The sequence below is a fragment of the Corvus kubaryi genome, unplaced genomic scaffold (assembly GCF_017639235.1).
Source record: "Corvus kubaryi isolate FWS band 111438036 unplaced genomic scaffold, C.kubaryi_AGA036_p1.0 133, whole genome shotgun sequence".
Classification (NCBI taxonomy): domain Eukaryota; kingdom Metazoa; phylum Chordata; class Aves; order Passeriformes; family Corvidae; genus Corvus; species Corvus kubaryi.
The window spans coordinates 25,985,828-25,998,551 of record NW_024580667.1 but is presented as its reverse complement, the minus strand read 5'-3'; the positions used below and the strand labels follow the sequence as shown (position 1 = coordinate 25,998,551).

Sequence of the window (12,724 nt, the reverse complement as noted above, 5' to 3'; positions counted from 1 at the left end):
GTATTGACTGAAGACAATGTTTCTCGCTTTTTCGAGGAAACCAGATCTTCAGCAGTGACTGGGAAACTTGCCAAAGCCACATACAAATATTTTGTTTCCAGATAGACTCCCCAGCACACTCTGTAGTATAGATATTTTAATGAATTTTTGATGAAGAAAGTCCAGTTTTAGGGATAGCAGGAAAATTCAGTTCCACTCTGAATTAGGGTTTTCTGAGGATTTCCCCTTCAGCTCCTGAGAGGCCTATAAATTGAAAGTAAATAGGATAAGAAAGTAAGTATTGCAAGGCCTAGAGGAGATAGACACCCAGTTACCTTTTTTAGGCAGATACTTGAAAAAAACCCCAAGAATAATTTGCCAAAAGAGGCAAAATTTTAAGGGCTGTCCTACTTGGTACTAAAGTAGAATGCAAATTCCACTAAAACCAGTTCAACAAAAGAAAACCATGCTGCATAACAATTAAAAACTTTAGAATATCCTTCTGCACTAAAGCCACATAGAAATCACACGGAAAAACAAATTTAATTTTTTTGCCAAAATAACATGCCTGCTGTTATGAAGAGTATCTTGGGCTCTCTGGGAGAAAACACATGGCACCCTGCACCAACTTTTTCAAGAGCTGCCAAGTCTACCAATTCCAGACATCAGCTGACACGCCAAGAAATGCTTTAGCTGGTCACCATTTCCAAAATTGTCCTAGTTCTGGCAACATCCCCCATCCCCTGAAGGAAAGATGAAGGATTTTGAAATTGGATGTTGGGATGCTTTTTGTACCACAAGAGCTCTGATCCTATAAAAATATCCTTGTAAGTGTGCATAAACATAGCACCCTAGTTGTCACAGTTTTTGTTTCAAAAAGTAATTTTTTGCCACAAAAAGGAAAAGAAATTTTAAATACTTCAGCTCACTTCATTTTTCCTCTCTGAGACCTCCTATTTATTAGATATTTGGCAGAATGGAAGACTGGTTCCTATTGTGTAGCACATCTCAAAAAAGAGTTCCTTGGTGCTGAGATTTAAAATAATTAAAAATTTGAATTAATTTCTCTTTGTAAATTAACACAGAAGTTTGTCAGGACTTCCCTTTAAAATAAACTGTATACTCTTTCATTTCTAAAAGCAGTCTGACCTCCACTCACTATCATTTGATTCTCAAAGTTCAGACTCCAATACACACTTACAAGATTCATGATCAGCTCTTTGTGAATGAGTCTTCAATATTATAGCAATAACAGCACAGGCAAGTTTTGGGTTTTCAGATGCCAAAGTGCCAAGCTATAAAGGATCATTTACCCAGTGTCCTGTAACACCCATAACCAAATGGGGACTGGCAGCACCCACAGAGGTTCCCGGCAGCAGGAATGAAATGGCACCACAGAGAGGCTGAAGCAACAAGCAAGCCAGATCATAAACAGCACTTGTCCTGTTTTGTTGCTGCATTATCTGCTCAATAGTCAACTTGTTCTCAGAAGATGAGAATGGTACTGACCTCTGTGATGATTTACGCAGTGAGTAAATTCAGAACAAAGAAAAATGGACAAGAAATGGAAGTCTGCAGAACTGGTGTATTGGGTTTGGATGGCAAGGTTTTGGTAACGGGGGACATAGAGGTGGCTTCTCTGAGAAGCTGCCAGAAGCTTTCCCTTTGCCTGACAGAGCCAATGCCAGCTGGCTCCAAGATGGACCCACTGCTGTCCAAGGGCAAGATAATCAGTGGCTAATAATATATAAAAGAAGGAAAAAAGAAGTTATGGCATAGAAGCAGTTGTGGCCAGAGAAGAGAGGAGTGAGAGAAACAACCCTGCAGACACCAAGGCCAGTGCAGAAGGAGGGGAGGAGGTGTTCCAGGCCTTGGAACAGATTCCTCTGTACCCTGTGCTGAAGACAATGGTGAAGCAGCTTTCCCCTGTAGAACATGGAGGACCACAGGGGTACAGAGATCCACCTGCAGCCTCTGAAGGACCTCATGTCACAGCAGGTGGATGCCTGAAGGAGGCTGTGACCCCATGGGAAGCCCACATGAGAGCAGGCTCCTGGTAGGACCTGTAGACCTATGGAGAGAGGAGCCCACGGTGGAGCAGGTTTGCTGGCAGGACCTGTGACCCCGCAGGGGACCCACACTGGAGCAGTCTGTTCCTGAAGGACTGCACCCTGTGGAAAAGGGACCCACGCTGGGGTGGCTAGTGAAGAACCACAGCCTGCGCGAAGGACTCACATTGCAGAAATCCATGGAGGACTGTTTCCTGTGGGAGGGACTCCACGCTGCAGCAAGGGAAGGACTTCTCTCTGAGCAGCAGCAGAAACAATGTGTGATGAACTGACAATGTCACTCCCCGTCTCCCAGTGCTGCAGCAGGGGAGGAGGTCGAGGCCGGGAAGGAGGGAGGGGTGGCAGGAAGGTGTTTTTAAGATTTATTTTACTTCTCATTATCCTGCTCTGATTTTAATTGGTAATAAATTCAATTATCTCCCCAAGTTGAGTCTGTTTTTCTCGTGACAGTAGTCAGCAAGTGATCTCTCCCTGTCCTTATCTCAACTCATGAGCCTTTTGTTATATTTTCTCACTGCTGTCCAGTTCCAGAGGGGAATGGCTTTGGTGGGTACCTGGTGTCTAGCCATGGTCAACTCCCCACAGTTGGTATGTTTATAAAGGATCTCTTCAAAACTACACAGCCTACCCCAACAGGAAAAAAGATCTTACATTTGTTCATCATTTTAAAAGCAACAAAATCAGTAAATATCGTATGATACCAGCTCTTCTGCAGAAATAAATTACTATTTTGTGTACACAGCCTCTTCAACAAGACCTGATCAAAATGGTCAAAAAAGTCACTATTACCAAAGGGAAAATTTTGAAGGGCAAAGAGCAAAAAAACCCAACAAACCAAACCAAAACCCAACCCTTCCTATAGGCCCAAGAAACCAACCCAAAATAAAGTAACAGCAAGCAAGAGAAAAATCTTAATTTGTGGTGGTTTGCTGGCAGAGACTGTTTTCCTTTAGTCCATAATCAGATCTGGTTTGTTACAGTCTTCTACAGATACTACAACTGGATTCAAGAAAGTGCTGAGTAATTCAGTAGTTTGCCCTAGACTGTAGCCAAAATTAGGTGCAACTGCTCCTCCCTCAAATTAAAAAGGGGAATGACATCTCTGTATCTGCAGGAATATCATTGAATCTTCCCTCTCTGAACTTGAATGGTTATGGCAACTAAGAGGCAACACAAGAGGTGCAAATGCGGCCTCCAGGAACTAGGGATAGCAGCTTTAAGGAATTCATCTCAAAATTTCTGAGTCCTCCATTTTATTTTTTCCTTTTTCATTCACTGCCAAGACACTTCTTGGTTGAATCCTTGGTTCCTGTGCCCTTTGTAGAGAGATTCAAATGATTTTAACCATAGCTTGAGGGGAAAAAAAAAAAAGTATCTGCACTTCATATTGACTTGAACACTTCTACTTTGTGCTGTAGCTTCAGCAGAGGAAGATGGGAAAAAAAAACACAGTGACAAAATGATACATGTGGAATGTCACTTCATTTTATTTCTAGTCCTTAAAAAAAAAAGCGCAATTTTTCTGTACCTGTACAGAAAAGAAATGTTTCTGTGGCACTTCAGAAATCATTTTGGTCTACAAGTAAAAAACTTCTGTAAAATGTGTTGCAACATGTCCCCAAGACGACATGCTTCCACAGATTTCTCAACTGGGAGGTTTCTACAACCAATAGGATATGTACTAGGATAGATGCTTACAGAAGTCAGATTAAATCAGTGCAGCAATTTAGAAGGGTAAATGCTATGTAACGTCATATAATCAATGAGTATTGGAAAAAATACTAAATCATTTATATATATTAATTTGCTTTCAACCTTTTTCCTTAACCCCTTGCTAGAGATGCAAAACAAAAGCCCCTTACTAACAGAAGGGTGGTTTTAGGTAAAAAAGAAAAGATGGAAAGAAAGAAAATAGGAAATTTAGAGCAATAATGTTTTGGGCATCTACCAAGAAAGGCAAGATGAGATAAGAGACTTGAAAATGCCTCAAGCTCCTAGGGAGAAGTGAAACACAGATTATTGTAATAAAGAATTCTGAGGATATGTACTGAAATCACAGTAGTAATAATACACTGATTATGCCAATAAATAAATTCAGAATTCTATATATGAGTTCCTATGGTGCTGCCACTGGAATCACTAAGGTTTCAACAAATATTTGAATGCTAGTAGGCAGTGGAAAAGGTAAAGAAGAAAATGAAAATGAAAAATGCAGAACACCATCCAGGACTCACCTGAAGCAGGAAGAGTGTTTGCACTGATGTGTTCAAGGAGACAACTAAGTTGCACAAACCACCCCCAACCAAACACTTATACATAGTTGACTTTGTACTTTCATCAAGTAATATAACGAAGCTGATATGGAACATTATCAGCCAAAATACATTTTTTCCATGTTTCATATGAAATACAAACAGTGGTGACTGGCAAGTAATGAGCTTGAACAGTAAATAGCACAGGAGTGCCACAACTCTCTGTACAGCTCTGAGAGTAACCTCTCTACAGTTAAGCCGTGCACACAAATGAAGACTAAAATATCAACAGCACCATTTTTCTCTTGTCACTGAAATGTCACTTATGCCTGAGATGAGACAGGATGCATTAATCCAGATCCATGAACTACGGCTAGTTGCTCCAGCACACCTTTACAGTCATTTGAGAGAATTAAAAAGGAAATCTATTCTTAAAATGAAGGTAGAAAAATGGCACAGGAAATATAAACAAATAATTTATGACACAGTTGCTCAGTAGAAGTTATTACTAAACAGAAGCCACCAGTTCAAATTTCAATAAAACTTAAATTCAGCCTCAGTTTCAGTATGAATGGCCTTGTACTACTCTAAAATTAGGTCTTCTAGTACATGAAGTTAGCATATACCCAATTCTGTTACTTGGGAAAGACCAGGAATCAGCAGAGGTTGCCTGATTACCCCAAAGTGCCTAATCTTGGTCTGCAGAAAGCTTTGTGGACAAAATAGGCTACACAAAAATCACATAAGCAAACACCCTGTTATATAGGCTACTGTCACAGCAGACAAAGGGAAACAGACCACAGCATAAGAAATTAAGGCCAAACATATTGCAAAATCGCCTGATTAAATAACAAAAATTGACCTTTGATTCAGCTTTTTTAAACAATCTTTCAATCTAAACACTGTTTCAAAAATTAGTCACAAGCAGGATTTGTGCGTTTACTGACATTCTTTTTTTCCCTTCCAAAACAGTTAAAAATCCATTTAAAAAAATCACAACCACTACAATATAGCAACATCTGCCCCTCTTAGAAATGTCCCAGTGGTACCAGTTATAATAATGTCTGTCTAGAGTTAACATCCCTGCAGCAGAAATATGTGTATGTACTTGCTTCCATGTGAACACAATGTGTTCCCTTTAAAAATCATGCAATTACTGTACAAGCCTGGCAGGTGAAGATACATCTGTGCAATCCAGTATTGGGACTACTGATTTTTTAACTTCACACTTCCATGACTACAGTATTTTTGTTTGTTTGCATTCATTATCACAATAGCAACTAATGCTAGTCCCACGGCTAGACTCGGAGGGCCACAAGGACTGAACTCCTGAGCAATTCCAGAAAGAAGTGGGGCAATAATTCGTCCCACCGATGTCACAGACTGTCCAACACCTAGGAGTGTACCACTGGCCTCATTCCCACCAACAGTCAGTTCCAGATCAATGATACAGGTACGGCCTATAGTAGTGGAGAAGGCCAAGAACGTGGAGGACAAAATGACCATCCATATGCTCAGCGCTGACGCATACAGGAGAATCAGCACACAGGTGAAAGTGCTGGAGTGCAACAGAAGTCTGTAAGTGTTGTGCCCATAGAGTTTTGTTATTGGTCCGAGCAGACAACCAGCCAGGACTCCAAGCACACTGCTATAGCTCATCAGGTATCCAGCAAACAAGGGTTTCACCCCAAATCTCTCCTCCAAGGCCAGAGTAAAATTACTATAGTACAGCAGAATAGCAACAGACATCAGGAACCGCACTAAAAATATATCCCACAAATTAGAGCACGCAATTCCTTTGATCTTCTTCAGCACTGTTGCAACTTGGATCCATGGAGACTGGAAAAAACTGTTTGTCACAGCTCTACTAGTTGCTGATTTCAAGTGCACGTCATGATTTAATTTTGCTGAGAAACTGTTTGTTCCTTTGTCTTGGTAATGCTCCCTATTGCCAGTGTTTTCTTCACTCCAGGGTAACATCCAGACAAGACCTACACAGATCAAGAAATTAGTTGATTTCATTCAATTGCATCAACTTTACATGGAAGATCTCAGTTTGACTGTAACAATATAAAAAAAAATTCAACAATACTTGTCCTTAAAAAATTTGCAAATATTAAGTCTAGTGTTATTCACAGTATCAGTTCAATTTTAAATGCAGTGAAAGCAAGAAAGGAAAGCACCGAGATGCCATTCACACCATATAAACAAATCTAATCATTAAAGCCAAAATTCTGATTTCTAGTCTTCATCTTTGGGCACATCAGAAATTCCCATTTGTGTCTGAATGTAAACGGGATATAGGCAAAACAAAGGAGAAGCACCTGGAGGATAACTGTTTTGAAATTCCCACCCTTCCATACAAGTTCAAATTCAAAGAGTAGTATTGGCACACAAAATATTTATGCCATAGATGATAAACACACTATGAAAGCAAGGTATTACAGATGGCATAAAGACACAAAAGTGAGGAATGAAGGGACCCAAGATGCAAAATGTGGCATACAACTTACCACCATTCAGAAGGAAGATAGAGGCACAGATGAAGGACGTTTGGTAAAAGCCACCTTCGAACTCTGCAAGGTAGCCACCAACAACAGGTCCCAGAATGAAGCCCACGCTGGAGGCTGCATTGAAGCGCCCCATTACTAAAGGGCGATCTCTCTCCAACACCAGGTCGGACAGCAGGGCTTTAGAGATGGAAAGTGTGTGTTTGAAAATACCTGCAACAAAATATAAATCAATTCATAAACATGTATTTCTCAGTACAAAAAAAAAAAAAAAAAAAAAAAAAAAAAAAACAGAAGGTATCTCAAAAAACAATGGTCCAAGTCTGTATGATTCATATTTTTAAAATTCCATTAATCACAAATTCTTCAGTGCTAGAGTAAGCAGCTTTGTGAGGTTTAGCTGTCTGGTGGGTAAAGCTTCAACATTTCAAATTATATGCAGGAAAAAATAATGAGAATTCCTGATTTGTAGAGACTTCTCCAATACTAAGGTTCAGTTGGTGCTGTTGGGTGATTATGCTTATACAGCCATCCACCTACCATGATTTCTCCCGCAGTAATTCTCAAGCTGAGACTACAGGGAATTTAAACTGCAAAATGCCAAGTGTTTACTCACCTACAGGGACTCTAGAAATGGCGAACAGGAACACTGTGGTGGATGCTCCAAGAAGGAAGTAACCCAGTGCACTGAGAAGAATACAAGCAAGCAGGGAATACCGTTTTCCTACTATATCACTCCAGCAGCCCTTTCACAAAGTAGGAAAGAAAGATCAGCTTTTTGAAACACTAAGCTATGTGCAGTGATCAATCAGTACTTCTAAATTAAATTGAGAAAAGAGATCAAAGGACTGTCAATGAAAGCCTAATAAGCTTATTACACAGCATTCCTAAGTGCTCAAAATCTGGAAGTCACAAGCAGAGTTCTGGCCTGCTGGCAGGGTACCTGCCAAAACTATGATTCCACTTAGTGTTACCATATAGAGCTTTTATTTTTTAAAAAAATCTCCCTTTTAAAAAGACAGTCCTGCAGTAAGTATCACAAAATATTACCAGTAAGAGCCTTCTGAAAATCTTACCATAACCAACCACAAATATTTGTTTGCATCACTGGCTGCTACGTATTAGACACTTGTTGGAACATCCTAACAGCAATGATCTTGGCTATGAGGAGTTTGTCATCTGAGCGTAGACACGTAAGAAGTAGCTATGCAGAGGGCAAACAGAAAACTTGCATTTATCATGCTTATAAATCAGCTTGATTCCTAAGAGGAAATAGTTTTTAAGAAAGTAGACAATGGTCTTGCAATTCAAAGAAAATGCCACAAAATTATAGCAGGAAATTATCCCAGGTGGCCTGCATAACAAAGCCTGAAACAGTTTTTTTATGAGACGTTCTCATAATCTGTTCTCTTCAAAACTAGAAAACTAGTACCAGGGTAATATTAGGATATAAAAAAATGAATAACTAATAGAAAAAACCCCAAAGAAATAGCAAAGATGCATGATTAATTTTAGACCATACAGTGAATTACAAGTCACTGCTCATTAAGCAGGGAAAGCAAACTAGATCACAGGCTATGAAGAGCTGACTCATGAGACTGCTTTTTGGACAGGCTACTGCATAGAAGGAAACTGCTTTACTAGCACCAACACGAGAGACGATAACCCTGTGTAACTGCAACCTGCTCAGTATTGTGTCTGAGCCAAGATCTGTATTCTAGTTTTTGTCTAGAAACTCTGTTCTGTTTGGGTCTGGAAAACCTGGCAATTCCTTATAAACGAAACCGACATTTTTCATGCAAACTGGTAATTGGTCCCTCCAACCAAAATGTTTATATGAACAGTTTATGCATTTTCAAAATGTCAAGAAATGCTATTATTAACCCCACCCTTTTTCCCCCTACAATCCATAGAAATACCAATATGGTCTGGAATGCAGTGTTAGAACTCACCACAAATGTGCTGGAAAATAGCTGCATTACACCATAGAGAGATCCTAAAACAAACAAAATACCAATGTTAAAAATTAAGCTTTTTTTCAAAAATGAAAATTGCACAAAATTTTAAATGATGAAAAAATGTGGAATTCTGGGAATAGTTTACTAGAAGAATGGGAAGAGGGAGCAGGGCAAACCAAGGGTGGACTTTAGCATTTAATCAAGGAAATAATTTCAGGGAATGACAAAATAAAAAAGAAAAAAGTGCTGAAAAGTCAAAAAACAATGTAAGTTAAAATGATGTTGCTTTGTATGGTGTATTAAACAAAACAGATCTTGGCATTTGTAATTGCTTTCTCAGAATCAGGAGAGAATTTCACTACTGAAAGGGACTTCCCACTTGGTGCTTCAGTCTACTGCAAGGCACCACAGAAGCCCTGAAGAAAACACGGACCCTACTTTCTCATTTTGGAGGCTAGGACTTTAGCAGCACTTAGTGACAGAAGAGAAGGAACAAAGAGAAGCAGAGAGAAACATCTGCCAGACTCTTTCATTTATAAGAATACACCTCAAACCCTAGTTTTTTCTGAAGTTAAAAATCAATGCAGACTGTTGAAATGAAAACATATTTCTGATTAATTGCTGCTTAAAATAATACTGTCAACTCAGTGTAGAGGCAGAATTATTTCATACAACGTGTTAAATAAAAAAGCAAAATAATAAAACTGAATAACAGCTCCCATGAAGTCAACCACATAAAGAATATACTGTATCACTCGACACCATAAACAATGCCATAAAAGGCACTTTAAAGCCACAGAATTTACCTTATCACTAAATACTTTAAGAAAAAATTTCAAATGTTCAGAATTTATTTGTAAACACTCCTGAAAGTGAATAAATATTTTGCCAAGACGGCTGTAAGGATTTTAATCAAACTGGGAGCAATCACGGGCATTGGAAAGCTTTGGAGAACCAGCTGCAGAAGTACCATTTGCAAAGTGTAAATAGCAGTAAAACTACAAGCAACACCTCTGGCTCCCTAAATTGCTAAGTTGTGAATTCTTGGATGCTGGAAAAGGAGCCGTACAAATGCTACTGCAAGACTTCCTTGTTCTTTCTAAGTGTGCTCTTTCCAAAGCACATGCTTTTGGCTACTGTCAGTGCATGAGTTTGGACAGGTCTCTGGGTCTAACAGAGTACAGCTGCCCTTACAGTTTTACTTGGAAATTGTCTTCACTTTTTATTATGCTATTAGCAAGGAAGCATTATGTTACAATGTCCAATTTGCAGTAAGGCATAATCCAGGCCATTTTGTAAATCAAGTACTGCAACTTACCTATGATTCCAGCAACTGTATGACTTGCTCCTAGAGATTTGATATGAAGATTCATTAAAGGAACAACCATGCTCACCCCAAATAAGTCCTGAAAAGAAGTCAAGAAAAGTTTTAGTAACCTTCACAAAGATAATAGCAACCTGGCTTAATAACAGCCAACATTAAAAAAAAAAAAAAAAAGTAAATTATCTCCGTATCAATACTAAGTCAAAAGAAAATTTTTCATATTACAAAACATATAAACTGAAATATAAAGGACTGCCTCACAGAGGAGTTACACCTATAAAAACATCAAATATTCCTTTAATACACATTAAACTTTACCTGTTTAACAAGAAAAGTACTTCATAACCAGAGTTTTAAATTCAAAGTGGTCTAATTTCGATCACCTAAAAATACTTGCTATTTGTGCAAAGAATGTGTATTTTGAAAAGCAGTATTTTAACCCTACTACAGTGGGGAATAAGCTACAGTAGATTTAAACCTACTTACATACTGCCTTTGTGTACAGCTTAAGAAATGTAGTGAAAAGACATTTCATAAAAAAGAAAAAAAGAAAAAAAGAAAAAAAGGCAAAGCATAATTGAAAAACATTTTGTAAGAGGAGGGTAAAGGACACTGCCCATCCTGAGCAGTACAAGGATCTCCTACTCATTCCTTTTGCTTTATTACCTTTTGTTAAGCTCACCACATTGACCCAGTAGTTCTTTCAGTACTACTACAACCTGGCACAGCATTCAGAGTCCCTTGGAGAAGATCTATTGGAGCAAGATCACCTTTCATCACTGACTGCTTGAACTGAACTAGACTACCTCAAAGCCTGATTAACTGTTAACGGTGTGTATCACTAAGTGAATTCTCACAGTCTGTCATCAATTATTTTTTGAGGGTTGAAATTGAGGCTTACAAGGTTAGAATCATTAAATACATTAGCATGAACAAACAGAGCACACCACTTACAAACATCTTCCATAACAATCTCAGGTGTCATCTGCGAACCTGAAGAGAGGTTCAGCGACCTTGTCCAGGTTGTCAACAGAGACATTAAAAAGTACAAGACTCAGACTATACCCTGGCAGTACTGGACTGTCACAGGCATGCAGGTAGAGCAAGACCCGTTAACCACTATCCTCTGAGGGGTAGTTACTTCTCATTTCACATCTAACTCCTCATGTGGAATGACAGATACGCTGTATTTATTTGTCTGGCTACAGGAAGTTTGCATCACCACACCCTCTAAAAGGACACTCGGTTGGTTTTCTTGTGTGCCCCAGCTCAGTATCAACAAGCTGTTACAGGGCTGGAGAACCACAGCATTTAAAAGCCAGTTAAAAGAAGCAAAGCTTGTTCTAATGCACCTTTCACAGGACACAAACCAACTGGGTTGTTTCTATTGCTCAATCTAAAAGTAGGTAAGACAGTATCTTGACATTTCACAGTGCAAACTTCTACTCATTTTGTATTCATTTTCCAAGCCATCGCTTTTAATTTCAAATTAATTAAATGACACTTTCCTGAGGCTCGGGAATTGCTACAGAATATGAACCTTCTTTAAAGTCTGTGTTCTTTCAATAACGGACTTTTTTTTTTTTTTTTTCTTCTAGAAATAACATATTTTTAGGTTTTTTTGTCCTTTTTTTTGGTAGGTTTACAGGAACAACGGGCATTTCAAGGAAACAGGGAACAGCTCTCTTATAAGCACAAGGCAAGACTCAGCTTTTAGGGTGCTGCGCTATGCCATGACATTCACAGGATAAAAATCCGGCCTGTGTGTCAAACTGCGGGGCTGTTTGCACGGGTAAAACAGCACAGCCGCTACCCACCACCAGCACTACGAACACTGGCATCCCCAGGAGCAGCTGCAGCGATGCACCCCGGAACCCAGCAGCCTTGGACTGGAAAGGAGAAGATTGCCGCTCCCGGGCGCGGTCGCCCGCCGCAGGCCCCGCGGGGCGGGCCCCATGGCCGCCGCCGCCCGCTTACCAGGAATCCCACCGCGTAGAGGCACCGCACGAAGCGGGCGGACGCGGCCGGGCTCCCCGCGGCCCTCCGGCCTCCGCTATCCTCATCCTCCTCCTCCTCCTCCATGCGAGCGGCGGCGGCGGGCCTGCGCAGTGCCCGTGGCGCGGCGGAAACGTGGAGGCGGCGGGGCCGGCGGCGGCGGGGCAGGGCCGCGGGGGCTGTTTCGTTCGGCACGGTATCCCTCGTGTGTCCTCTTTTTCGGGCGAAGACGAGGAAGAGTAAGGGTCCCTGGCAGCCTCGGGACCCCTGCCTCCACCCTCCCACAGACACCTCTGTAGGACTTTGCCCTTCGGCCCCTTGCGTGTTTGTACGGGGAGAATTTTGCAACCCCTCCCCTCGGGGCCTGAGGTCGGGTGGAAGGCAGGAAGAGCCAGGTGGAGCCGAGAGGCTTTGGAAACAAATATGCCATAGGAGCATGGGAATGGATCCCCTGCACCGCTCTCTCGGTTGCTGTAGAAAGATGGGTTTTGGGCCCGTGCACCTCCGATCCTGCCTATCCATGTGGAAAGCGGCCGTGTCCCAGCGCTGCCGTTCCTCGGCCATCTCTCGGGCTCAGCCCGGTGCCTGCACCAAGTGTTTCTGGCAGCAGTGTTTTCTTATTCACTGCTGTGCTGTG

At 40.8% G+C, this 12,724-nt stretch overlaps 1 protein-coding gene across 1 annotated transcript; it reads right to left on the bottom strand.

Annotated features, from left to right (window-relative positions):
* Window positions 1-4,387: 4,387 nt before the first annotated feature.
* Window positions 4,388-12,425, bottom strand: MFSD9 (major facilitator superfamily domain containing 9). The gene is made up of 6 exons (XM_042039913.1): window positions 12,070-12,425; window positions 10,087-10,174; window positions 8,763-8,806; window positions 7,427-7,556; window positions 6,814-7,023; window positions 4,388-6,291 (listed from the first exon to the last, which is right to left on the bottom strand). Exons 1-6 carry the CDS (start codon window positions 12,172-12,174, stop codon window positions 5,507-5,509), a joined length of 1,362 nt encoding a protein of 453 aa, XP_041895847.1. The 5' UTR covers window positions 12,175-12,425; the 3' UTR covers window positions 4,388-5,506.
* Window positions 12,426-12,724: the final 299 nt, after the last annotated feature.

Coding starts and splice junctions, on each gene's coding strand:
- MFSD9 (XM_042039913.1), bottom strand. CDS start 12,174: ATGGAGGAGGAGGAGGAGGATGAGGATAGCGGAGGCCGGAGGGCCGCG. Junction 7,557..8,762: donor TATTTTCCAGCACATTTGTG/GTGAGTTCTAAC, acceptor ACTTTGTGAAAG/GGCTGCTGGAGTGATATAGT. Junction 7,024..7,426: donor CATTTCTAGAGTCCCTGTAG/GTGAGTAAACAC, acceptor ATTTTGTTGCAG/GTATTTTCAAACACACACTT.